Source organism: Alligator sinensis, unplaced genomic scaffold (assembly GCF_000455745.1).
Source record: "Alligator sinensis unplaced genomic scaffold, ASM45574v1 scaffold281_1, whole genome shotgun sequence".
NCBI classification, from domain to species: domain Eukaryota; kingdom Metazoa; phylum Chordata; order Crocodylia; family Alligatoridae; genus Alligator; species Alligator sinensis.
This window is the reverse complement of record NW_005842306.1, coordinates 1,022,336-1,047,513: the sequence shown is the minus strand read 5'-3', so window position 1 is coordinate 1,047,513 and position 25,178 is coordinate 1,022,336. Positions and strand designations below refer to the sequence as shown.

Below are 25,178 nucleotides of genomic sequence, written 5' to 3'. Positions count from 1 at the left end.
GGGGGTTACAGTGGACAATAAGCTGGATATGAGCCAGCAGTGTGCCCTTGTTGCCAACAAGGCTAATGGCATACCAGGCTGCCTTAGTAGGAGTGTTGCCAGCAGATTGAGGGACGTAATTATTCCCCTCTATTCTGCGCTGGTGAGACCACATCTGGATTACTGTGTCCAGTTTTGGGCCCCCACTATATAAAGGATGTGGACAAATTAGAGTCCAGCAGAGGGCACCAAAAATGGTGAGGGGGCTGGGGCATATGACTTATTAGGAGAGGCTGAGGGAACTGGTCTTATTTAGTCTGTAGAAGAGAAAACAGAGGGGATTTGATAGCAGCCTTTAACTACCTGAAGGGTGGTTCCAAAGAGGATGGTTTCAAAGTATTGAATTTATTACAACAGACTCTTCATACATTTGGGGCAGTCCTGGGTGATAGTCTCCCACAAGTTGATGTTGATGCTGCATTTTTTTCAAGTTGGCCTTGAGGTGCTTTCTCTGCCCTCCTCTTGAGCATATATGCCTTTACTGAGTTGGGAGAATAAAACTTGCTTTAGGAGTCTGGAATTGGGCATCTGGATGATGTGGCTGGCCCAGCTAACTTGATGTCAGATAATCATCACCTCGATGCTCGTGGCATTTGCTTGCTAGAGGATGTTGGTGCATTTGTTTTCCCACTAGATTTGAAGGCTCTTCTGTAGGCAGTATTTATTGATGGTACTTTTCCAACAACTCGAGGCATCTCCTGTACATTGTTCACATCTCGGCTCCAAGCAGCAAGGTGGTGGGGATCAAAATTGCTTGATAAACCATGAGCTTGATTTCAGTTCTGATGCGTAATATTCAAACACCCATTTCCTCAGGTGTCTGAAGGCTGCACTTGCACATTTGAGGTGATGTTGGAAGCCATCTCTCATGGAAGGCTAACAAGGTACAAGAACTACTTGGCTTTCTTCAGAGTCTCCATGTGAATCTGAATTACTGGAGCTGGGAACTGCTCATTAAGAACTTGTTGATAGAGATCCTTAGTCTTCTGAATGTTAAGCGTCAGTCCCATTATTTTGTATGCCTCAGTAAAGATGCTGATGATTGATGAAGGTCTGCTTCCAATTGAACACAGACTGCAGCATTATCAATATTATGTTGGAGCTTGATGATTGAGGTTGGGGTGGTCTTAGTTTTGGTTTGGTGTTGACTGACATTAAACAGTTTACCATCTGTTCTGTACTTTAGCTCTTCTCCGAATGAAAGATTGTTGTTGGTCAGATGTAGCATCACGGTAAGGAGTATTGAGAAGAGTGTTGGAGTGATGACACAGCCTTGCTTATCTCCCATCTTAACCTTAAAAGATCTGTGATAGATCCGTTGTTAAGAACCACCACTCGCATATCATGGAGCAGGCATAGAATGGTAATGAATTTTGGTGGGCATCCGTACTTCAGAAGGATCTTCCACAGTGCTTTTCAGTTGACCGAGTCAAAGGTTTTTGTGTGGTCAAAGAAGGCCATGCAGAGAGGTTTGTGGTGTTCCCGGAATTTTTCCTGCAGCTGGTGAGCTGTGAAGATAATATCAGTTGTGCCTCTTGAGGCCCCAAACCCACACTGAAATTCTGGAAGAAGTGGAAGGAGACAATTCAGGAGGTTCTCTCAGTGATCTGTCCTGTGGTGGACAACAAGGCAATCCCTCTGTAATTTCCACAGTTGGACCTGTCACCTTTCTTGAAGACTGTCACTGTCATGGCATCCCTGTGGTCGTCTGGGATTTCCTCATCATTCTTGATCCTTAAGATGAGGGCATGGAGCTGTGATGTGAGCTCTTCTCCCATCTGTTTGAAGATTCCAGTGGGAATTCCATCAGCTCCAGATGTTTTGTCATTCTTCACCTGCTTGATGAAGAAGGACTTTCCTCATGTCATCAAGAGTTGGAGGGATTCCAAGATCATCTCTGACGGCATTACAGAATGGAGTTGAGAACACTCTCCTCAACTACAGCTGTATTTGAGAAGGTCTTCAAAATGCTCCTTCCAATGGACAATGGATGGCTCCCCTTTCCTTTGGTCAGGGGGCCTCCATCCTTAGGTCTCAAGGGGGTTGGTCCCTGAGTGATCGGACCATAGATGCAGCCATTGCTTGGGAGTCAGTTTGAGTAGATGAGTCAGTGATTGGTTCTGCAATAGTCAGCTCTTAGCATAGCTCAGGTGATGTGGACATCTTTGTGATCCTGGGCATGAACAATACGTAGTCAATTGGGTGCCAGTGCTTAGATTGTGGGTGTTGCCATGCTGTTTTGTGCCTGTATTTCTGTTGGAACAGGGTGTTGGTGTTGGTGAGTCCATGTTCTTCATATTTGGTCATGAGGAAGATGCTATTTGAATTGACCCTTCCCACTTCTTCCTTACAATGATTCTGTTCCAGAGGCTCAAGACTCTTCTGACTCTGGTGTTGAAATTGCCAAGGAGAATAAATTTGTGTCACTCCAGAACATCAGAAAGGACTTGGTCAGGGTTAGTGTAGAATTCCTCCTTGGTTTCATCAGTGGCATCAAGAGTTGGGGCATACACACTGATGACAGTGGCATATTGGCTCTGTAGCAGGACTGAGTCCAAGGGCCAGCCACAGTGCCCCTTGGTGGCCTCGTGGATCCTACTCTGCTTGCTTTAGGGTGCCCTCCCTTCCAGCTGGTGGGCCTGACCTTGGTGTCCAGGACAGGCGGGTCTCGGGCCTAATCTGCGCAGGTGGGTGGGGGAGAGGGGAGGTGAGGGTGGCCCTGGCTGCCAAGATGGGGGCAGGGAGTATCACAGGCCTGAGCTGTTTGTGGAGGCTTGGTAATTTGGCTGTGGGGAAGCGTAGCAGTATTAATTGCCACTGCTTCCTGCCGCCAAATATCCTGACCTGCGGGGAACCCCATGGGCCAGGTGCCTTGGCTTTCTGGGTCAGATTTAGCATGCGTGCCAGAGGTTGGGCACCCTGCCCTAGTGCATGGTAGCCCAAGTCCAAACTTGCTTAGAAGCACTCCAGTCTCAGCATGTATGTACCTGATTGATGCCAGAGCTGTGTTGTGATCCTGAATGTATCTGAAGTGGTCTCTTTGGAGCAGCTCTGTCTCTGATAGGTGTTCTCAGAGGACACTCCATTCACATTTGAGAGCAATAAATTCAATGCAGAGCAGCAGCTATATTCCCAGAACTCAAAAGTGGCCAGAGAAAGGCAGTCAGTGAGCTTCTGCATAATATCTTAATGCTTAGAGCACTTTCTAGGAAGTGGGAGTTTGGGCTTTAGGGAAGTGACAGAGAGGAGAGGTAAGAAAGAAAAGTGTATTTTGAAAGAGAAATGTGGCTCAGCACAGTGAGTATGAGTCTATTTAAAGATCACTAAATCTTAAAGGGTCAGAATAACAATGCACAAAGATAAGTATAACAAAAAGAGCAGCAAGGTGAAGAGGATTAAAAAGAGGATGAGGAGCAAGAAAACTACATTTCTAAGGAAGGAAACAGAGAGGATATTTTTTCTTAATTTGATTCCTTGTACTGGTATTTTGGTTCATTAGAAGGGTTTTATTATTTTGCTCTTGTATGTGTATTCAGCACAACAACAGTAATGAGTCTGGGATAAATTTTGTGACTGTATAAACTATTTTCCTGATGATTGTGAAAGCAGTTCAGATACTTTCTATAGTGTTGTTCCCCATTTTATATTGTTGTGAATGTTTATGAAAAATTCATAGATTGTAGAGTGGGAAGGGACCACAAAGGATCATCGTGTCTGACCAAAAAGGATCTTTGTTCCTGAATGGTTTGTTTGGAAAATAAATAAAAGCACAAAAATCCTCTCTATAAGGGCACAGACCAAGATTACAAATGAGATTTAGTTGAATATTTTTGAAAACAAAGAATTTGTGTTCATCGAGAGATCTCCAGAAATAAAGTACCTAGAAAGAGTTCCCCTTATTTTCACAGCCTATAACCAACCAGAAAATGGGACTTTAGACAAAAGTTGTATTTATCTAGAAAATGTAAAATGTTATGCATGTCTCAGTGTATCAGGATTAACTGCAGGTGGCCTTGCTTTCATTTTATACAGGAATAGTGGTATTCGTAGTTGCCAGAAGACTGGAAGTATAGGCTTTGGGCTTCAAAACCTGGTAGTGGTCTGTGGCCTAATAAGTTGTTTAAACTTTCTGACTGTCCTTGTCTGTAAAAATGGGTTTGAAAACACCTTTGTTACTAGTAGTGTTGTAAGATGTAGTAAGTTAATGGGTTTGAGGTATTTAGTGGTCCTTAAATTGGAATAAATACAGAGCTTCATTTATTTAGTGATTGACAGTATGACACAGAATTTTATCAATAATAAAATAATTTCTCTGTGGGAATTATACTAAGACTGTGCTGTATTGAAACATTGCCTAGGGAATGCTATTTTGTAGTACTAGCATTTATCTATGTTAACGTAGGGTGCTTGTACACATGATGAAAATTGACTGACTGTTTTTGCAGTTCAGCTGCATCACTCTGTACATGTGTGGGAGTTTTTTACAATTTAAATGACTTTGCTACGTTGCAAACTAAACCGCATCTGCATGTAGTGTAGTTTGCAACGTAGCTACGTGTAACATTGCAGCATTTGACAGCCCTCCCCCCTGCCACGGGAGAGGCGGGCTAAAGGCAGAAGCGGTGAGGGGCCCAGTTCTTTTTTTATTCATGGAGCCTGCCCGTCTCTCTCATGGCCAGGAGGTGAACTGCTGGTAGGCCGAGCGCCCCCTGAGCTGCTGAGGGCCCCAGTCCTTCCTTCCACGGTGACAGCGCTTCTTGGGGCCACCTGGACGGGCTGCTAGCAGGCACGTGCTGCCTCAGCTTGGGCTCAGGTAACAGTTGGATTGGGTGCTGCCTGCAAGCTGGGGCAACATCTGCCTGCTAGCCACCTGCCTGAGTGGCCCCTGGAGGCATCACTGCCATGGAGGGAAGTTCCGGGGCCCCCGCAACTCGGGGCCTGCCAGCAGCTAGCTGTCTGGCCACGGGAGAGGCAGTCAAGCTCTGACAGGGAGGAAAAAAAGATCAGGCCCCTTGCCACGCCCCCCCCCCCCCCCCCACCACAGCAGAGCCTGCCTGCGTGAGCTGCCACTGGGCTGCACAGCCTCTGAGCTGCAGGAGGTCCTGGTCCTTCCCTCTGCAGCAGCATTGCAGGCAGCACCCGCCAGATTCAACTCTTTCAATAGCCCGTGTGGACAGCAGAGCCCAGCGGGCTTCTGGCATGCAGGCTCAGGGAGGAGTTGGATCCGGCGGGTGCGGCCTGCAAACTGGGGCAGCACCTGCGCAGATAGCACCACGCCCAGGTGGCCTCAGGGGGTGCTACTACTGCAGAGGGAAGGACCGGGGCCTCCTGTGGCTCAGGGGCCACTTGGTCCACCAGCAGCTCAGCCGCCGGCTCGGGGAGAAGCAAGCAGGCTCCGTAGGGAGAAAGAAAAAGGATTAGGCCCCTCACTGTAACAGTGGTGATGGAAGCCCCTAAATTGAAAGGATGGGTTTTTAATCATCGCAATTAAAAACCCACCTTTTTAATTTAGGGGGCTAAACCCCCATCACATATAAGTGGCCAAACGTATTTAATGTGAAGACAACTGTATAAATTTTTGGGGTCATTAAATCCTAAAATCCAGTAGCTCTGACATTCAGCCTCTGAAGCACTACTACTGTATACAAAATTTTGTATTTTTCAGTTTATACTTTTTAATACTGTTTTATAGTATTTTACTCAACTCCTAGATTGATGTCATGGGAGAATTCCAGCTCCTAAATATTTTACAATGTGTTAAAATGTAGTGCTCTGCTAAATGAAAATTTCATTGACTGCTTTTCAGTTTGCCTCACTATTATAAGTGACTTAGTGACATTTTCTGTGAACTGGGCTGTCTGATGACTACATGAATCCCTGGCTTGAAAAAGCCCAGTGAGCTAATTTTTATTTATCACATTTTTCTTTACCTGCAGAATTGAACTGGCTTAGTAATCCAAGCTTCTCTACAGAAGATGCACTTAAACTGCATCAGCGCTCTATAGAGGATACAAATTTAACCCCAGAGAGATCGCCACTCATAAGGTAACATGTTCCTTGGCCATTTTCTTATGTCCTGCTTATCTTTTGCTACAAGTGTGACCAAAACCAGGCAGTTTCAGTGTCACTTTTCACTTTACGTTTTTCTATTTATAGAGGGCCTGAGCAGAGTTGCTTATAATATTTGATAATTTATTATCACTTAAAATCATTCTTTTGTAACTTTCCCTTATTTTTTTTCTCCACTGCTTCATTTTAATCACTCCTGCTTTGGGCAGGGGAAGGGAACTTGGTAATCTTTGATTCTTCATTAACTTTCGATGGTCTTGTGCAATGCTTGGAAGACTGTTACGTCTCAAATCTTTGTGATTTTTTCCCCCCCTTTTTTTAAGAGAGCTAGTTTTTCAAATAGCTACTTCCCCTGTTACAGTATAATATAGAAAAGGATAAAAACGACAATGTGTGGAGATGTGAATTAATGAATGATTGATTGCCTCTGTGAAGTTGTGCATCTGCAGTGCATTGCTATAGGTCATTTAATGGTTGATTACATTATTTTATTAAAATGAAGTTCATAACATTGGTTTTGTTGATTTTAATCTTATTACCTGAGAGATGCAATGCTGAACATACTTATTTAAATCTCAGCTATACTGTAGCCCCCAATAAAAATGTAGTCCAGTTGGAGCTGCAGTTTTTGACCTCGCTCACGTCCAATTCGGTACAAGGGTCGTATGTTTGATTACTTATATTAATGACAGAAAATGTGTTCCTTAATTCATTTGAAGACAACTTGGCAAATAAAGAGCTATTTGCAGCATTCAACGTGTGCAGCAAAAAATGATATATGTATCATCATTATACATATGATTTTAAAAATTGCTGTTGCATTTTATATATATATTCTCACTATATGTTCTATATTATCCTTTTCAGTTCCTTATAGATTTATCATGTGATAAAGCAAAGGAATTCTAATTTTTTTTTGCCTATGATATAGTTTTATTTAAAATTATGTTATATTATATTTTATATTAAACTACTAAGGTGAAAGCACAACAAGGAATTTATTATCTTCTAGTTCATTAGTAGGGTGTTTTCCCAGTTTACTGTTGTGGATTTATTTTTTTACCTCTGCTCTTTTTTTCCCCCCCTAAATAGTAATCTATAAATACATTTTAAATATTGCTTTTTTTTTTTGCCATTTATTTATTTTTGGCACCCTTCTAATAAAGGGTAAAGTAGGTTCAGTACTTTTTTGCTGCGGAAGCATTACTTTTATTTAGTTAGTTTATCTTGGAAATATGAAAAAATATCAAATATCATGTGTTTGCTGAAAGATTTCTTGGAAATCTCAGAATTATCAGTGAGAAGGGGAGGATGGTGCATTTTTTATACAGGTATTCAGTCTTCCAGTTGTTTGTTAGGCTTTAGAGTCAAGTGTTAAGAACTATTATAGATGGGGTGCACTGATAGAGATTTTTGGGGCTGATACCAATAGTCAATTTTTAAGGAGGCATATTGGCCAGTACTGATCTGATTTCCAATACGCAGCTCTTCAGCTTGAAGAGCTGCATCCAGCTGGTAAGTCTGGTGTGGTGGAAGTGGGGTGGGGGGGGCGCAGATCAAGGCCCCTGCGGTGAAGGAGGAAATGGAGCTGGGACTGGAGCATGGAGGGGCATGGGACAGAGCTGCAAGTGGCTCGTCCGGGGAAGGGCAGTGTGCGACCCCTGGATCTGCATAGCTCAGGGTGGGCTACAGCTGCTGGCTAGGACTAGGGCAGGTGTGGGACAGAGGCGTGGCTCATCGGGGGGAGGGGGGGAGGAAGTGAGAGGTGGGCTCTCACCACTGCACGCGGCTTGTCCAGTGATCGTTTGGTGGCTCCCACTGCTCGTTTGGGAGGACATACGCGGGGGGGGCTTGTGCCCCCAGATCAGCCCTGCCCCAGCCTGCACCTCACCCCACACAGATCCAGGGGCGCGCCCACCCTGGCCCCGGCTGGGCAGCCCTTGTCCCAGCCTGAGCCCCACCCCCTCCTTCACCACAGGGAGTGTTGATCTGCCCCGCCTTCCCTTCCTCTTCCACCACACCAGACTCCTCACTGCCTGTGTGCTGCGCTGCGGCTGCGCACATGCATGGGCACTTACTGGACAAATTATCAGCTGCATCGGGCTGATTTCCAATACAGAAAATTTTCTTTATATCGGTGCTGATTTGATATCAGACTGGTGTATCGGTGCCCCTCTAATTATAGACCTTTTTGTCATCAGTAACTAACTTCCTTAACTTTGCATGTGCTTGGTTTCAGTTGCTTACCATACCATACCATACCATACATAGTTCTCTAGATACCATATGTCACTGTCTTTACTTGTATATCACGTGCAGCATCCCCCCCAAAATTGGGGTGCGTAGCTTTAAGTGAGGAGATTGATTTTTTTTTTTTCTATGCTGGAGTAGAAGCAAGAAGACACTAGTAACATGACTGCCATTTCTCCTTGGGGTAGCAAGCAGCAGCGGAGTCTAGTGTTAACCCTTTCATGAGGCAGTAGGTTTTGGCTGAAGAGCATCTGAGCTTGCATGCAGTCTATAGTATCTTGATGAGGCTTGTAGAAGCAATGCTTCATTATTTAGTGGAACTTGTATAAAGAACTATTTACAGTAGGGAACTAACAGTCTTGCTACTGTACTTGCAAGGGCCTGGGGCCTTGCCTTGTTGATGTCCTGCCACATCAGGAGTTCCTGCTGCCTCACTCGTACTGTCTTCCTAGACACTTTGTTCCCAGGAAAATGTACTCTGTCACAGAGTCAGGCATGACTCTCTAAAACTTGTTTTTATACGTTCTTCTTTCCAAAAAAAAGGTGGTGCGTGTCATATTTGGGAGCATGTAGTATGTGAGAAAATACAGTATTATGGGGTGAGCAGTTAAGGAATTTCTAATCTGAAAGAGCAGATTATTTTTTAAAAAGTAGAAAAATCAACATATCTTCTTTTACTTTAGTGATAATAATGGAAAGAACTGTATCACTTTGATAGGCAAGAAAAATACAGTTTGCTGTGAGCAAGTAGAACTTTGTAAGTTTGGTTTCAAGAAATAGAAGAAGCTAAAAATTAAAGATTGTTATTCTTACTCATTTATTTCATTTTTTATTGCACACATTTATACCATTTGCTTGTCCCCCATTCACACTCTAATGTTGAGGAGGTGGAAAGCTCATTATGAACTTTCTCGCTGATGAGACACTGTTAGATTTCTATTGCCTAAATATTTATTTGTTTCCAAGCAGGAGTGTTTCAAGATCAGAGCTATTAGGAGGAAGTGATACAAATGAAGGTCTAAAAAAAACTACTAGGAAGAAAAAAGAGAAAAAGAAAAAGCATCATCATCATCACAAGAAAATAAAAAAGAAAACCAGAGAAGAATCAAGTTATAGTGAGTCGGAATCAGATGCTGAATATGGGAAGGACAAACCTGTAGGAAGTGACAGAAACTGTGAAAGAGAAGCATCATCATTGAGGTACATACATTTTATTTAACAATAGATGCAAATTAGTTGTGTTCATGTAGCTGTTACTTATTTATACTTGTTGGACTGCTACCTGTGGGCCTCTCTTTTTCTCCCCTAACTTTTTTGTTAAGGTTTTCATCTTTACTGTCTTTACTGATCTGCTCATGCTTTTTCAGTTTGTCACTTTTGAAAAAAAACACCTAGGACTATTTTATGACACCTTTTTTAGAGCTGAACAAAATACCAGAGCAAAGTAAATGTAGCCTTTAAAAAATCTTTATATGCTTACTTAGAAATATTATAAATCTTTTCTTTTATAAATCCGTAGTTAAAATGCTCTACTATGTTGTCTGTTGTTGTTTTTCCCCTTCAGAAATCAGCATTCATTTTGAGGCATACTGATATTTGTATTAACATTTTTACTTTTAGACCCAGTCTCCATCTATTAGTTATACAGTCTGTTTTATACACTTTTTTTTTTTTTTGGTATACCTGAACTGAGATTTTGAATGGCATATGTTTTGTTACATAATCTTGTTTGCCACAGGCAGTGACTCCAAAATACCCAGAAATGGATAGAAAAATCACTGTGTATGCATCAAGAAGTTTGACTGTGATTTCAAATAATCATTGTGGTGAAACAGATAAGAAAAATAATTTGTATCAGCATTTTGGATATTCTAGCTTTAAAACTTTGCCCTTTATTTCACATAGACATTGCCCTTGGATCTATTTCAGGTGTCCAGATAAAATGATTGTAGCTTTTTATGGGGTATTTGTGTTCCCCTTCTTGTCCTCACAGGTTGTTTCTATTTAAGCATGATTGAATTCTCAGGCAGATACTTACAAAGTATATCTTCAAGTGTCTTTGTAAGGTTCCCTCTGGTAAGTTGAGGCGTTTGTGCAAAATTATTCCCATTCAGCATTTCCATTTGAAACACAGCCCATGAGACTTCTTGAGTACGTTATACTTGGGTGCATATGTTTGAGAACTTCAGAGATCTGAAACTCCTTTTTTGAGATTCATAATGGTAATATAAATTAGAATTCACCACATTCCACAGCTCTGAGAGATGACTAGCTAGCTCTTAAAGTCGCTTACATGACTAATCTATAACTTTCTGCATGACACTTTAATAAAATGTAAAGTGCATTGCTACTGTTGTCATAAAACAGCGCAATCCACCAACACATTTTCCTCTGTAAATGAACTGAAACTTCCTAAATTGGAAAAAAGCTGAAACAGTTTTTCTTCTGTAGATTTTTTCAATGTATTGAGTTCTGTTGAACACCTTGCATGATCCAGAAAGTTCTTTTTGGAAACGTAGTAAATGACGAGTGCTCATGGTGCTCGGGCCAGGTGCCAGATGATTGGAAGATAGCCAATGTGGTCCCCATCTTTAAAAAAGGGAGGCGGGAGGACCCGGGTAACTATAGGCCCATCAGTCTTACCTCAATCCTGGGGAAACTCTTTGAGAAGAGCATCAAGGAGCACATCTGTGATGGTCCGGCATCGGGGGTGATGCTCAAGGGCAACCAGCACGGTTTCATTAGGGGCAGGTCATGTCAGACCAACCTGATTGTCTTTTACATTCGGGTCACAAAAGCATTGGATGCAGGTGTCACCGTGGATGTTGTCATTTTGGACTTCAGCAAGGCCTTTGACACTGTCGACTACCTCATCCTCATTAAAAAACTAGGTGACTGTGGCATCAATGCCTACACGGTCAGATGGATTGCTAATTGGCTGAAGGGTCGTACTCAGAGGGTGGTGGTGGACGGGTCATATTCGACCTGGGGGGAAGTGGGCAGCGGAGTCCCCCAGGGCTTCGGTCCTTGGGCCCACACTGTTCAATTTCTTTATCGGCAATTTGGACGACGGGGTGAAAAGCAACCTGTTTAAATTTGATGATGATACCAAAATTTGGGGTGAGGTGGGCACGCTAGTAGGGAGGGAAGGACTGCAGCAAGACCTGGCTAGGTTGCAGGGGTGGGCTAACAAAAACAGGATGCGTTTCAATACGGACAAGTGCAGGGTGCTGCACTTGGGCAGTAGTAACTGGCAACACGCTTATAAGATGGGGAAACTCCCTTCTTGAGAGCACGGAGGCAGAAAGGGATCTTGGAGTCACCATTGACTCCAAGATGAACATGGGCCGACAATGCAAGGTCACGGTCGGCAGGGCTAACCGGACCCTATCGTGCATCCACAGGTGCATCTCAAGTAGTGCCAAGTAGGTGATCCTCCCCCTCTATGTGACACTGGTCAAGCCACAGCTGGAGTACTGTGTCCAGTTCTGGGCACCCCACTTCAAGATGGATGTGGACAACATTGAGAGGGTCCAGAGGAGGGCCACCCACATGATCCGGGGACAGCAGGGCAGACCCTACAGTGAGAGCCTACGGGACCTGAACCTGTTCAGCCTTCACAAGAGAAGGCTGAGGGGGGACCTGGTGACTGTCTATAAACTGACTAGGGGGGACCAGAAGGGTTTGGGGGAGACCTTGTTTCCCCTAGCGCCCCCCGGGATAACAAGGAATAACGGCCACAAGTTGTTGGAGAGTAGGTTTAGATTAGACCGTCGTAAGAACTACTTCACAGTTAGGGAGGCTAGGATCTGGAACCAACTTCCAAGGGAAGTGGTGCTGGCTCCTACTCTGGGGGCTTTACGAAGCGGCTTGATGCCTACCTGACTGGGGTCAATTGAGCCCAGTTTTCCTCCTGCCCAGGCAGGGGGTCGGACGTGAAGATCTACAAGGTCCCTTCCGACCCTACTTCTATGATTCTGTGATTTTTCTTTTTAAATTCACTGTTTTAGTGGCTTCAGTGGTATATTTCCTGTAGCATTTTTGCATGCTCTTCCACACAAATATGACTTGTTATTATAATACATGTACCCTAGCCTTGAGTGTGTAATTTATTATGGGATGTAGAAGTACTACATTTCCAGCTTTTGTAAATGCTAAATGTGTAACACAAATATTTAAAAAATGCATCTTCTCTTCTTCAGTCTAGAAGGCACAGCGTTATCAAATGTTCAAAACAGCCACTTCATTTGGCTTGATGATATCCAGGCATTGACAGCAGAAACCTTCAGAATAGACAAGAAACGAGATCCTGCAAACTGGGAATACAAGTCGCTATATCGAGGGGACATAGCGAGGTACAATATGCCATTTTTTATTAATACAGTATCTCTCAACACATGAATGTTGAGGTTATTAAAAGCTTAACACTAACATTTTTATTCCTCAAATGTGAAATCAGTCTGTTCAGACTTTTGTGATCCTACACAATCTTGTACGTTAAAACGCCATGTGTCACTTGGAAATGCCTTGTAAGACAAACAATGCCTGGAATAATCAGGATAAGGCCATATCATGATGTTTTGTGCATGGTCCCAATTTGCCACACTTGGAGAAATGATATTTAACGGTAGCAGTGCAGTGTAGATGTGTACACAGGAGGCAAGGATCTTAAGATTCTAGTCTGTCTTATGTCTCTTGTCTATTGTCATTTTTTGGGTCTTTAACTGCTCTGTCTGCTTCTCCATGTTTAAAGTGGGGCTCATTCTTATGCCATATGGATGATTTGAGATTTAATTGAATCATAGAGAAGTCGGGCTGGAAGGGACCTCCAGAGGTCCTCTAGTTGAGGGGTTCCCAACCTCTAGGCCACAACCTGGTGCTGGACCACAAAGGGTTTGCCAACTCCCAATGATCCTGAGGAAGGCTTTAAAAAATAAAAATAAACTCCTGAAATGTAGCAGCAGGAGGAGAAAAAAATTCCCTCCAAACCCCATGTGGCAACCAGTACAGCCCAGAAGCATGGGAAATACCCATAGTAGAATATAGGCATTGCTCCCCCTGGATCACATCCCTGACTGATGCCTGTCCAACCTCCTCTTGAATATCTCCAATGGTGGAAAGTCCATAACTTCCTTAGGCAGTCTATTCCACTGCCTCACTGTTCTAACAGTGCTTGTAAAGTGCTTTGACCTCCTTGAATGAGAGAGATTAGAAAAATGCAAATTATTAACAAGGAGAGACTGTACTTGTAATGGACTAATAACTAGCATATACTGTCCTAGTCATCTAAGGTTCCATGTTTATAGCAAACAAAGGTAAATTCCGTATCTAGCTTTCTTAGTCCTTGCTGGGACATCAGGACTGTCTATATCTGAGGGAAAACCATTTCCAGAAGGTGAAATACTCTAGTGTAGAGTCCACACTGAGTCTGTGTACCATTTGTACTCCCTTTGATTCCTAATGTTCTTGGGCAGAATAATTCATTTCCCATGCTGGGTTTTTTGTTTTCTGTTGGGATTTATGGTAGCACCACATAGGTCTTTTTAAATCAAGAGCCAATGTGGTCCCCATCTTTAAAAAAGGGAGGCGGGAGGACCCGGGCAACTATAGGCCCATCAGTTTTACCTCAATCCTGGGGAAACTCTTTGAGAAGATCATCAAGGAGCACATCTGTGATGGTCCGGCATCGGGGGTGATGCTCAAGGGCAACCAGCACGGTTTCATTAGGGGCAGGTCATGTCAGACCAACCTGATTGCCTTCTACGATCAGGTCACAAAAGCATTGGATGCAGGTGTCGCCGTGGATGTTGTCATTTTGGACTTCAGCAAGGCCTTTGACACTGTCGACCACCCCATCCTCATTAAAAAACTAGGTGACTGTGGCATCGATGCCTACACGGTCAGATGGATTGCTAATTGGCTGAAGGGTTGTACTCAGAGGGTGGTGGTGGACGGGTCATATTCGACCTGGGGGGAAGTGGGCATTGGAGTCCCCCAGGGCTCGGTCCTTGGGCCCGCACTGTTCAATTTCTTTATCAGCGATTTGGACAACGGGGTGAAAAGCAACCTGTTCAAATTTGATGATGATACCAAAATTTGGGGTGAGGGTAGTAACCGGCAGCACACTTATAAGATGGGAAACTCCCTTCTTGAGAGCACGGAGGCAGAAAGGGATCTTGGAGTCATCATTGATTCCAAGATGAACATGGGCCGACAATGCGAGGTCACGGTCGGCAGGGCTAACCGGACCTTATCGTGTATCCACAGGTCCATCTCAAGTAGGTCCAAGGAGGTGATCCTCCCCCTCTACGTGACACTGGTCAGGCCACAGCTGGAGTACTGTGTTCAGTTCTGGGCACCCCACTTCAAGAGGGATGTGGACAACATTGAGAGGGTCCAGAGGAGAGCCACCCACATGATCCGGGGACAGCAGGGCAGACTCTACAATGAGAGCCTACGGGACCTGAGCCTGTGCAGCTTCACAAGAGAAGGCTGAGGGGGGACCTGGTGACCGTCTATAAACTGACTAGGGGGGACCAGAAGGGTTTAGGGGAGACCTTGTTTCCCCTAGCGCCCCCCGAGGTAACAAGGAATAACGGCCACAAGTTGTTGGAGAGTAGGTTTAGATTAGACATCTGTAGGAACTACTTCACAGTTAGGGCAGCTAGGATCTGGAACCGACTTCCAAGGAAAGTGGTGCTGGCTGGTAGGAACCTTGGGGGTCTTGTAGAAGTTGCTTGATGCCTGCCTGGCTGGGGTCATTTGAGCCCAGTTTCAGGGGGTCAGACCTGAAGATCTACAAGGTCCCTTCCGACCCTACTTCTATGATTCTATGAAGAGGCCAGATGACAATCCTTTGCCAGCTTTTTGCCAACTCAGTATGTTAGAATCTTATATCATCCATAATTCTAGACCTTTGACTCCATCTTGTGTTGCAAATCGTGGGTTATAGAATGGTTTGGGGTGTTGCAATCTAAGATAATGTTTTAATTTGAGAATCCCTGGAATGCTCTTCTGTTGCTCAGTCTGCTGAACTTGAGTTTAAAATAAACACAATGAGAATTTTATGCCCTTCCCATTTTCATTTCATTTAAAATAATTTAGCTAGAGAAGAAACCAGCTTTTAAGGGAAGTATTATTGTAGGCACAGAAAAGGTCACAGAACAAATTCTGGGCAGATGCTGAAATAGAATGCAATGCCTGACTCCTAGTCCAATGTTATTTAATACCTTAGAAACATTGCCTTTTTGTTCTTTGAAATGTATCTGTGATGCTTTGCATACAGAGCGGGGTAATGCATGTATAATTTCTGCCATACTGCTCTGTTGCAAAAAATATTCCCGGTTCATCTAACACTTTCCCTCCATATTACATACCTGTATTGTTTTTTTCCCCCTGGGTATTTATGGTATGCTTTCCTGTGAATCTAATGTATGTGGTCTTGTCTAGTGAACTTGCTTTTCAGTTTTGTGAAATTTTTACTGAGTGACATAAAAGGGATGGAGGCCTAGACATACAAAAGAATAGACTACTGATGTTTAATGTTTCTGTCTTAAAATAACCCAATTTAAACCAGAAGTCTACATATTTAGTTGTATCTTGATTCTGTTGTCCCCAGATTACCTACTTGAGTAGAGTGGCTTCTCCCACTAAAAGGAGAAGAAAATAATTGATCTTTCACTGGGTGTATCTACACGTGTGCTTTAATGCGCAGTAGCCTATTTTAATGCGCATTAAAGCGTCAACAAAAAAACTGCACTTCTGCTAATGTGCCTTTTTCTAGTACCTCACAATGGAGTGCACTTCTACATGTGCTCCAGGGATGCAGGGGTGGCGCTTTAACTAGAGTGACTATGAGAGCCACTCCAATAAAAATGCTATCACGTCTTGTGCGTCAGTGTCCCCACGCTTAAAAATGAAGGGAGCGCTTGATCTAAAGCTCATTCAATAAGTTCTAGTTCAAGCACCCCTGCTGCCACTTTTAAGCGTGGGGACACTGATATACAAGACGCAGGCTGCTGGAGCATCGGAGCAGAGTCGTGCTCATGTGTAGGCACCTGGAGGTACTAAATTTAACACGCATTACCAAAACTGCATTGATGAATGTGTGGACACGCTCACTGTGCCTTACAGATTTTGCTTCCATATTAATTCAGTAGCTGTTTAATGCTTGCATGGCTTCTAACTATGTAAGAGAAATTCTGATAGTACTGAAAAATTAAATAAGAGCTTTACCAATTAAGAAATAAATACTAAGTAATTCTACCTTTGAAAGATCTATACAAACTTCTAATTCAGTTATTTTTGAAATTAGCCTTTTAATATTTCTCATCAAAGATAACATTTTAACAAATATATTAAAAAACTTAAAAATGCATAATTTCATTTTTCCTTTTAAGGTATAAAAGGAAAGGTGATTCCTGCCTTGGCATTGACCTAAAGAAGCAATGCATAACTTGGGATAATTCGACAGCAAAAAAGAAGCAATCCCAGAAACGACTTAATCGCTACTTTACAAAGAGTAGCTTGCAGTTGCTGAGGACAGAAGGGATTCCTGTTTCAAGCAGATGGCAGTCCTGTTCACAGTAAAAGCCAAACTTCCCCATCTAGCCCATGCTCTTTTATACCAGTTTTACAACTGGAGAGTGATGCGCCTTCTGCTCCATCTGGAGTAAATCCTCTTGGTATTTATGATCCATTGACTACACTGTGGCTACAAGGCAAAGGTCCTTCAGATGTTGATGCTTTAAAGCAGCAGACATCCCAAGGGACCAAAGACAACATTAATTCAATTTTAATGGCAAAAGTGGAAGAATATAACAAGAAGGTCAGAGAGAACCCAAGAGATGTTCATGCTTGGATGGAATTTGTTTCTTTTCAGGTATGTATTCTGACTCTCTTGGTTGCAGTAAAATGATACCATATTTAATTTGTGGATAACAAATAGTTTCCTAATGAATATCTTGCTTTTCAGTTATGTAAAGACATTATCACAAGTACTAGCAAATTGACTGTCTTGAATGATGGGGGTGGGGAGGGTGCAGGCGGGGACGGAGCACCGCCACCCGGTGCCCTGCGGTGCTGCTGCTCTGCCTCTGGCTTTGTGCACCCCACCCCCTGCGTCCATTGACGTGTGCTGTCCCCACCCGAAGGAACAGCGCTGCTGGCCTTGCTTTCCAACCCCCCCCCCGGCCCCTCAGTCCCTACTGTCATGGTGGCACTCCTGTTTCAAATTAACTGGCCCCACCCCTGTCCACTGGGGTGGTGGCACCCCTTGGATGCAGCTATGAGGCTGGAGCAGGGGGGCCAGCCCCCCATGCCACTGCTGCCTCTTAAGGAACAGGGCTGGGGGCGGGGGGAGCCAAGGCCAGCACCACTGGCTTCACCCCTCCCACCCCTGCTCCAGCCCTTCAGTCCCCGCTGTCATGGCAGCGCTCCACTGTGTGTAGCTGTCTGTGCAGAGCACTCTGGTTGTTAAGACAACCAGAGTGCGGATAAAGTGTTACAGACAGACAGACAGACAGACTAAGGCTTTTATTATATTAGAATGTTCATCTTATAGTTCATGGAATATTCCCATGTGATTTTTGTTGTTGTTGTTAAAAAACACTCTCAGTTTAGTAAGATATATGTAGTAATTCATTATCACTTATCTCAATATGCTCCTTAATGCTTTTACAGAGCCTGAGGCATTTCTGATTTATAATTGTAAGTTGATTTTTTTTCTTTTGTTTTTAAGGATGAATTAATGAGAGGATCCAGCCCTTATTCTGTCAGTGAGGGAGAGCAGGAAGTAAGGAGAAAATCACTCAAGCTAATCCTTGAAAAGAAACTGGCCATTTTAGAAAGAGCTATTGAAAGCAATCCAAATGTTGTTGATCTGAAACTTGCCAAACTGAAGCTATGTACAGAATTCTGGGAACCATCAATACTCATCAAAGAATGGCAAAAATTGGTTTTTTTGCATCCCAATAATCCAGGGCTGTGGCAGAAATATCTCTTGTTCTGTCAAAGCCAGTTCAGCACCTTTTCAGTTTCAAAAGTCCATAGTTTATATGGCAAATGCTTGAGCACTTTGGCAGCTGTACAGGATGGCAGCATGGTATCACATCCTATACTGCCTGGCACGGAGGAAGCTATGTTAGGTAAGAAGGCACTCTCTTTGTACTTCATTTTACAGCCATTAAAAGTTACACAATGATTGAATATGCCTATTTCAAAAAGAGATTTTACTCTATTGTGAGAATTTGTTTGTTCTTTTACAAACAGCTGAGTGACCATACCTGGTGTCCTGTCTCTCTAGGTGATGGAAAAAGCAAATATTTCATTAACTCAGTATGAATACAGGAAAGGGAAGCATCTGCTGAGAGAGCATGTGATATAAGATCTAGTAAATTCCTGATCTACTGAAAAGTTTAGAGTATAAATTTCAAGTAAAGAGAACCATAGCAAACAGAAAATAGGTGTGGCATGGCCTTTATAACACATCTGCCTTGTGCAACAAATAATAGTTACCAGTATATTATTAGTTAAGGATGAAACTTTAGAAAAACTTCTAATTCCTGGGGAAAAGAGAAGGATAATGAGAAGTCTAAGGAGCAGGATTTTTAGTTGGAGACTCCGTTGGGATACACACTGGGAGGAAAGATGTTCACATAATCTGGACACTGGATTTGATACAGAATATTGGGTTCAGTTCCCAAATCTAACGCAGTCGTGCTATGCACCTCTTTCAGCTCCTCATTTGCAAAATGGAGGTAGAAATACTTCCTTACCTAGCTTAGATATTGTAGGGATAAATCCATAAACACCTGAGGGGGAAGAAAACAGGGAGAAAATAATATAGGTCTTTAACAGAGCAACCTTTTGGATTAATGGCTTTTAAAGACAAAAAGGACCATTTTCTTCATCTAGTCTGACCTTCTGCATGTGTGGCACTGTCCATGGACCTCACCTGGTTATATTTGCATCAAGCCCTTTCATTTTTGTTTGAGCTGTAATGATGTCTTATATATAGAAGGCAGCATAGATATGCACCTTGATAGGCTTGGTAAGATGTATCTATTAAGGCAAAGCTTTTACAAACCCAAGTTGATTTAATCAGATGCTGAAATATATAGTCTTATAATAATAAAGATGCTGAAATATGTGTATAATACAGTCTTATAATAATAAAAACCTAAAGAAAGATATCCAGCCTTGATTTAAAGACTTTGGTGCAGGATTACCAATTAGCTTTGCATACTTGATTCTTTTACATTGTTTGTTTAAATTGGCTTGGCTGCAGTGCTGGAAAATAGCTGGAACAAATTCTGCCTTGGCAGGTGTGTGTTGGACTACCTGATAGTCTCTACTAGCGTTTTCATCTCTGATTTCTGACACTTTAGCCACCTCCTACACCCGTTGCAGGGGGTGTCGTTTCTCTGAGTTTAAATGCATGTTTCTTATTTTTTAACCTGCATATCCTTTTTCTTGTTTTCTTGCTAAATACATTTCAGTATTCTGAATCTTGCTGGAAGTTTGCTGGGCATCAGTTCTTCTCCAGATACTTTGTCTTAGTTCAGTGGATACTGCTAAACTCGCTATGGTTTTTTTGTTTATTGATAATGAAAATGAAATCAAATGTCTCGTTGTTTCTGGTCACTTTAAGTTTATGGTTATTGTGTGTGAGCACATTATAGTTTTTAGTTGCAAACACTGTAGAAAAATGTTGTTTATGTTATACTTGGAAATTCTTCTGTTAGCATGATTTTATCGATATCAGTTTTTGTGACTGCTTCTTATAACCAGGCCTGTATCTTGGGCTAAATTTGACTGGGAAATGTCTTTTTTTTATCACTTATTAGGAAAATTACTAAATGTCAATCATGATAAATAAACCCAACTTTTCTCATAACCTGATTTTTAAGATGTAGCAAGTAGTATAGATGTATGCCAGACACTTGTCTTCAGCCCTTGACCTTCATCATGTTCAACGACAAGTATTGTAGAGGAATAGAGCAAAAATGCTGGTGAATTATGCCACCCAGTGTTCACTTGACTATATTGCTGGTTTATTGAAAGTAATATTGCTGTGATGCTCCAGATCCCATATGTGAACTGCAAGGGTTTTTTGGTGATATCTTTTATTGGATACACTGTATAGTTGGGAGAGATGGCAGACAAAGCTTTCAGGCACAAAGAGCTTATACCTAAAAAGGGCACATTGTGCTTTGTCTACTATCTCTCCAATTATACAGTTGGTCCAGTAAAAACGCACACAAAAAAACCTCCTTAACACCCCCCCCTTGCTTCTTGAATATAAGTAGGAATTTTAAGAGGTTAGTGATGATTTTTGTCAGGGTAGATATAAATTGCTGTTAAAATATAAGTTATTGAACATTTTTTTTTTTATTAAATACGTTTTCCCTTTTTCCCTTTTCCTTTTAATAACAAACTGGTTTTAAATTTTAAATGGCAGCCTATCTTAATCCTGTTTTCTAGTCTATGAATAAAATATAGTCTGATATGAATGCAACCGATGAAAAATATAAGGACATGGAGCCAGTTCTTAAAAAGTGTGCCAAAAGATGCAGATATTGTGTTTACTCAAATCCATGCCAAGATTCCCCCCCATAATATTGTGGGGGGGGGAACCTCCTTGTCTTGGATTCGAGTACAAGGTGTTTGAGGAGTTAGGCAGCTGCTGCGGCTCCAGCTTTGGCCCCAGCCTAGTGTTGGTCCCTATTCCCTCCTTCCCTCTGCCACCATTCCCCAACAGCCTCCGGACTGGAGCTGCCATGACATTGCCTCTGCTAGTAGGCTGGGGTAGGGCTGGGGCTGGAACAAGCACATGCTCCAGACCAGAGTGGGGCCATAGCCTGCTGGAGCAAAGGTAAGCGCTGGGCGGGGGTAGGGGGGCAGGGTGGATGGGGACGGGAAAGGGGGATCAGGTGTGGGGGACAGGTGGGGATGCAGAGGCTGCAAGGGAGACAGATGGTGGGGAGTTGGTTCAGAGGAGGAGGCAGTGGTGGGGGTGCAAGTGGTAGGCATGACAGGTGGTAGAAGGCAAGGTGTGTGTGTGTGTGTGTGTGTGTGTGTGTGTGTGTGTGTGTGTGGGGCGGGGGTGGCAAGTGGCAGGGGTCAAGTTGCTTGACCTTCCCGCTTCCTCACCACCTGTCCCCCTGCTACTGCTTTCCTTGCTGCAGTGGTAGGGAGAGTGAGGACAAATTTAAGACAGCCCTCCAATAATTAGATTCTGTACTTGGTAAATTATAACATTTATAAATTTTCAATGTATTGAATCTAATTACTGGGGGGGGATTATCTTGAATTCAGGTAAATATGATAAATGTTAAGTCATATTTTCAAAAGTACTTAAGTACATTCGGCACCTAGTCTTGATTTCAAGATTTCAGTGCTGGATTACCATTTGGTATAGAGATCTTTCATCTCTTACATTGTTCAAGCCAGTTTCCTAAACAAGCACTGAAAAATACATGGTAAGGAATAAATCCTGCTTTAGCAGCCAGATACTGAAATTAATGGGAGATAGATAGGTGCCTTACTAAAGACATTCTGAAAATCCTTCTGAATTCTGACATGTTTCTTTTAGGCCTAATTATCCTCGACAGTCTGGGCCATCTATGATGACCAGAAACAGTCTGTTAACTCACCAACAAAGCTTGGTTTCTTTGTTTGTAAAATCAGTTTGTTTTGAGAGTAAAACATGATTGGTCAGTCCACTCATTATGTATCCAGTCCATTTACATGTGCCCTAATTATGCTGAAATTGTACACTTTTGATTGAATTCTAAATTCCATGAAAAACCAGAATGACACAAATTCCAATTAAGAAAACCTAGTTAATGATGAATAAATCATTCACTATAACAGAATAAAAATATAAGTAATCTAAATCAATGTATGTTTACTGGCAGTTGCTTAAAGACATGTGTATATAGTTTGCCTTCCTGGTTAGTGAAGAGAAGTATCAAATTTAAAGTAGAGCTTGTATTTAGTTGCTGATAAAAACATTTAATGATTGATTATATCAACCGTTAAGAACCTTTCTTTATGAAAATAACTAAAAGGTACAGTGGCAGAATAAAATTAAACTTTGCTATTTCAATCAGTATGTCTTTTTTCTGTCAGTTAAAAATCAGTAAATCAATTTTATTTTTAAATCAAACCAGGCTGATATTCATCTAGTTTGCAATAATAAATGGAATCTTTCTGAAAATGTTATGGTAGTGGATATACTGGTGATACAATTTAACATTTCTTCAGCACTTCACTTGTAAGGATCTCAGAATTCTATAGATACATTAATTGAGAAAAGGAAATGTACAGTCTTGTTTTCAGGTTTGGACCTGAGGCAGAGAGTATTTAAGTCACTTCCTTGTGATTTATGAAAGAAGTCTGTGAAAGTCTGTTTTTTTCACATTTAACCCATTGCTTAAGGCATAAGACCAATCTTTCCTCAACCAAGATAACATAAAAAAAGCTATTTGCCAGTATGCGAAGAAAAGTGTGTGAATGTGTTTGACGATAATAACTGTATCATGATAAAAAATTAAGAGACCAATAACCAAATTCTTCTTATCTACTGTTTGTGTTGTGTGTGGGCCATGGCCTCATTGTGTTAGCTACTATATAAACACATAATACAGAAGCAATCCTTGCCTTAAATAGGTAATGGTTTTAATTATAAATGGAGTGTCAGCTGGTGAATACAGTAACTATGTGCTGATCTCAAGGGAACATGCATTCAGTGCACATCTAGAAAGGATATCTTTAGTGTAACTAAACTATGCTAATTTTGCCGTAAATCTATGACATGCCAAAAAAATTTCAGTTCAGTATTTTTCAGAAATGTCCTTGTGTTTGGGATAAATCTCCAGAGCTCTGAAAGGCACAGGAGATAGGTCTTTTATAGCTGTGTTCTAGAATCCAGTATTTGGTAGTGAACACTATTTAAATAGCATTATGCATTTTCCCCTTTTGTTTTCCAGCTATTTTTCTTCAGCAGTGCCATTTTCTAAGACAGGCAGGTCATTCGGAGAAAGCTGTGTCTTTGTTCCAGGCTCTGATTGACTTCACCTTCTTTAAACCTGACAGTGTAAAAGATCTCCCAACAAGAAGACAGGTAGCAGCTTCCATTTAGATTTTTTTTTAACTTTATCTGATGTGATCTGTGTACACTGGAACTTCAGCATCATGACAGAAAATATATGTGAATTTAAAGATGTTACTTGGGTTTTGCATTGCCTCACTATTTATTTTTTAGTTCTTCAAAGTGGTCCCTGCCATTTCCCACAGTTAGAAAATGCTATCTTGTTGCTACAAGCATATACAAATGCAGTAGGATTATACAACTACCCCCCTTTTCAGCTCTGTTGCTTTAGCTTGTGTAGAGGTTCTGTCTTCAACTGTAACAGGTCCTGCTTCTCCCCAGTTAAAATAGGAAGTGTGTCAGCAAAAGTAGTTAACTAACTAAGGTCTAGTTTTCCAGACATGTTGTTAGCACTTTCTGTATCCTTTTTCCTAGTTTGAATAGTGCTATGAAGTTTATTACATATTGATATGGGGAGCTGGCAATGATCATAGACACTTCCCATTTTTACAGTCTTTATTGAGAAGTCCTTGTACCTCCATTATTTTAACAGACCTTTGATATTCAGTAGCAGGAATGCCTTCATGCTCCAAAAGTGCTTTAGGGAGTTGCCAGAAAATCTGTAGAGGGAGAGGAGCCTGTTGTTCACATGGTTTACGCCTCCTCCGAGGCCGTTGTGTGGCACAAAAATTGGGCCAGGTTCTCTGCTTTCACTCTCCATCTCGCCCACACCATCCCAACAGTTGATCTCAGTCCCCAGCATCTTGTTCCCCTTCTCTGGGATAACAGACTTTTGCAGATGCCAACTGCTGCAGTAAATCCCGTAGCTTAAATGTTAGCAGTCTCTGTTATGGCACTTGAAGTTTACTGTTCCACTAAGATAATGAGAGTGCAGATTTGGTGAGGGAGTGATGCTACCGTTGCATACGCAAGTTGCTTTTACTTTTTCCTTTTGTTTAAAGTCCTATTCAACTTAATTTAAAAATTAACTTTGTGAAAAGAGTATCAGAGCACTTTGGAATTTCCTGCTGCTCTGAGCTTCACCTTGTGAGGGCTCTGACTCTTCTTCCCTCTGTGCCTTTGAATGGTAGTGTTAGGCTATTTCCTCCATCTGTATCAACTGAACCATTTGTGTCTACCTCTGTCATACAGCAAAAAGAATTGTGAGACTACTGAATTCTGTTAAGTTGTGAGATTTGCTAATTAAAGAGGTACGGATGAAAAAAATTGGCTAATGGGGCACACCCAGAGAGTAGTGGTGGACAGGTTGTACTCAACCTGGCGAGATGTGAGCAGTGGGGTACCCCAGGGCGTGGTCCTGGGGCCGCACTGTTTAACATCTTCATCAGCAACTTGGACGAGGGGGTGGAAAGCACGCTGTCCAAGTTTGCTGATGACACTAAGATGTGGGGCGAGGTGGACACACTTGAAGGGGGAGAGAGGCTGCAACTAGATTTAGACAGACTACAAAAGTGGGCAGACGAGAATAGGATGGGGTTCAACGTAGACAAATGCAGGGTGCTGCCCCTTGGGAGAAGGAATCCACAGCATACATACAGACTGGGGAGTTCCCTTCCTGAAAGCACAGAGGCGGAAAGGAGTCTTAGAGTCATTATTGACTCCAAGATGAATATGAGCTAGCAAGGCCAGCCATACCTTGTCATGCATCCAAAGGTGCATCTCAAGCCGGTCCAGAGAGGTGATACTCCCCCTCTATGCGACTTTG

At 42.3% G+C, this 25,178-nt stretch overlaps 1 protein-coding gene across 1 annotated transcript in view; it reads left to right on the top strand.

The window, feature by feature from the left end:
• NRDE2 (NRDE-2, necessary for RNA interference, domain containing) overlaps positions 1 to 25,178 on the top strand; it is a gene marked incomplete at its 5' end in the record, with an annotated part of 44,884 nt that overhangs the window by 6,514 nt on the left and 13,192 nt on the right. The window contains 7 exon segments of the mRNA XM_025209739.1: positions 5,976 to 6,084; positions 9,328 to 9,558; positions 12,561 to 12,713; positions 16,758 to 16,932; positions 16,934 to 17,239; positions 18,098 to 18,503; positions 23,352 to 23,485. Coding sequence (XP_025065524.1) covers positions 5,976 to 6,084; positions 9,328 to 9,558; positions 12,561 to 12,713; positions 16,758 to 16,932; positions 16,934 to 17,239; positions 18,098 to 18,503; positions 23,352 to 23,485 — 1,514 coding nt within the window.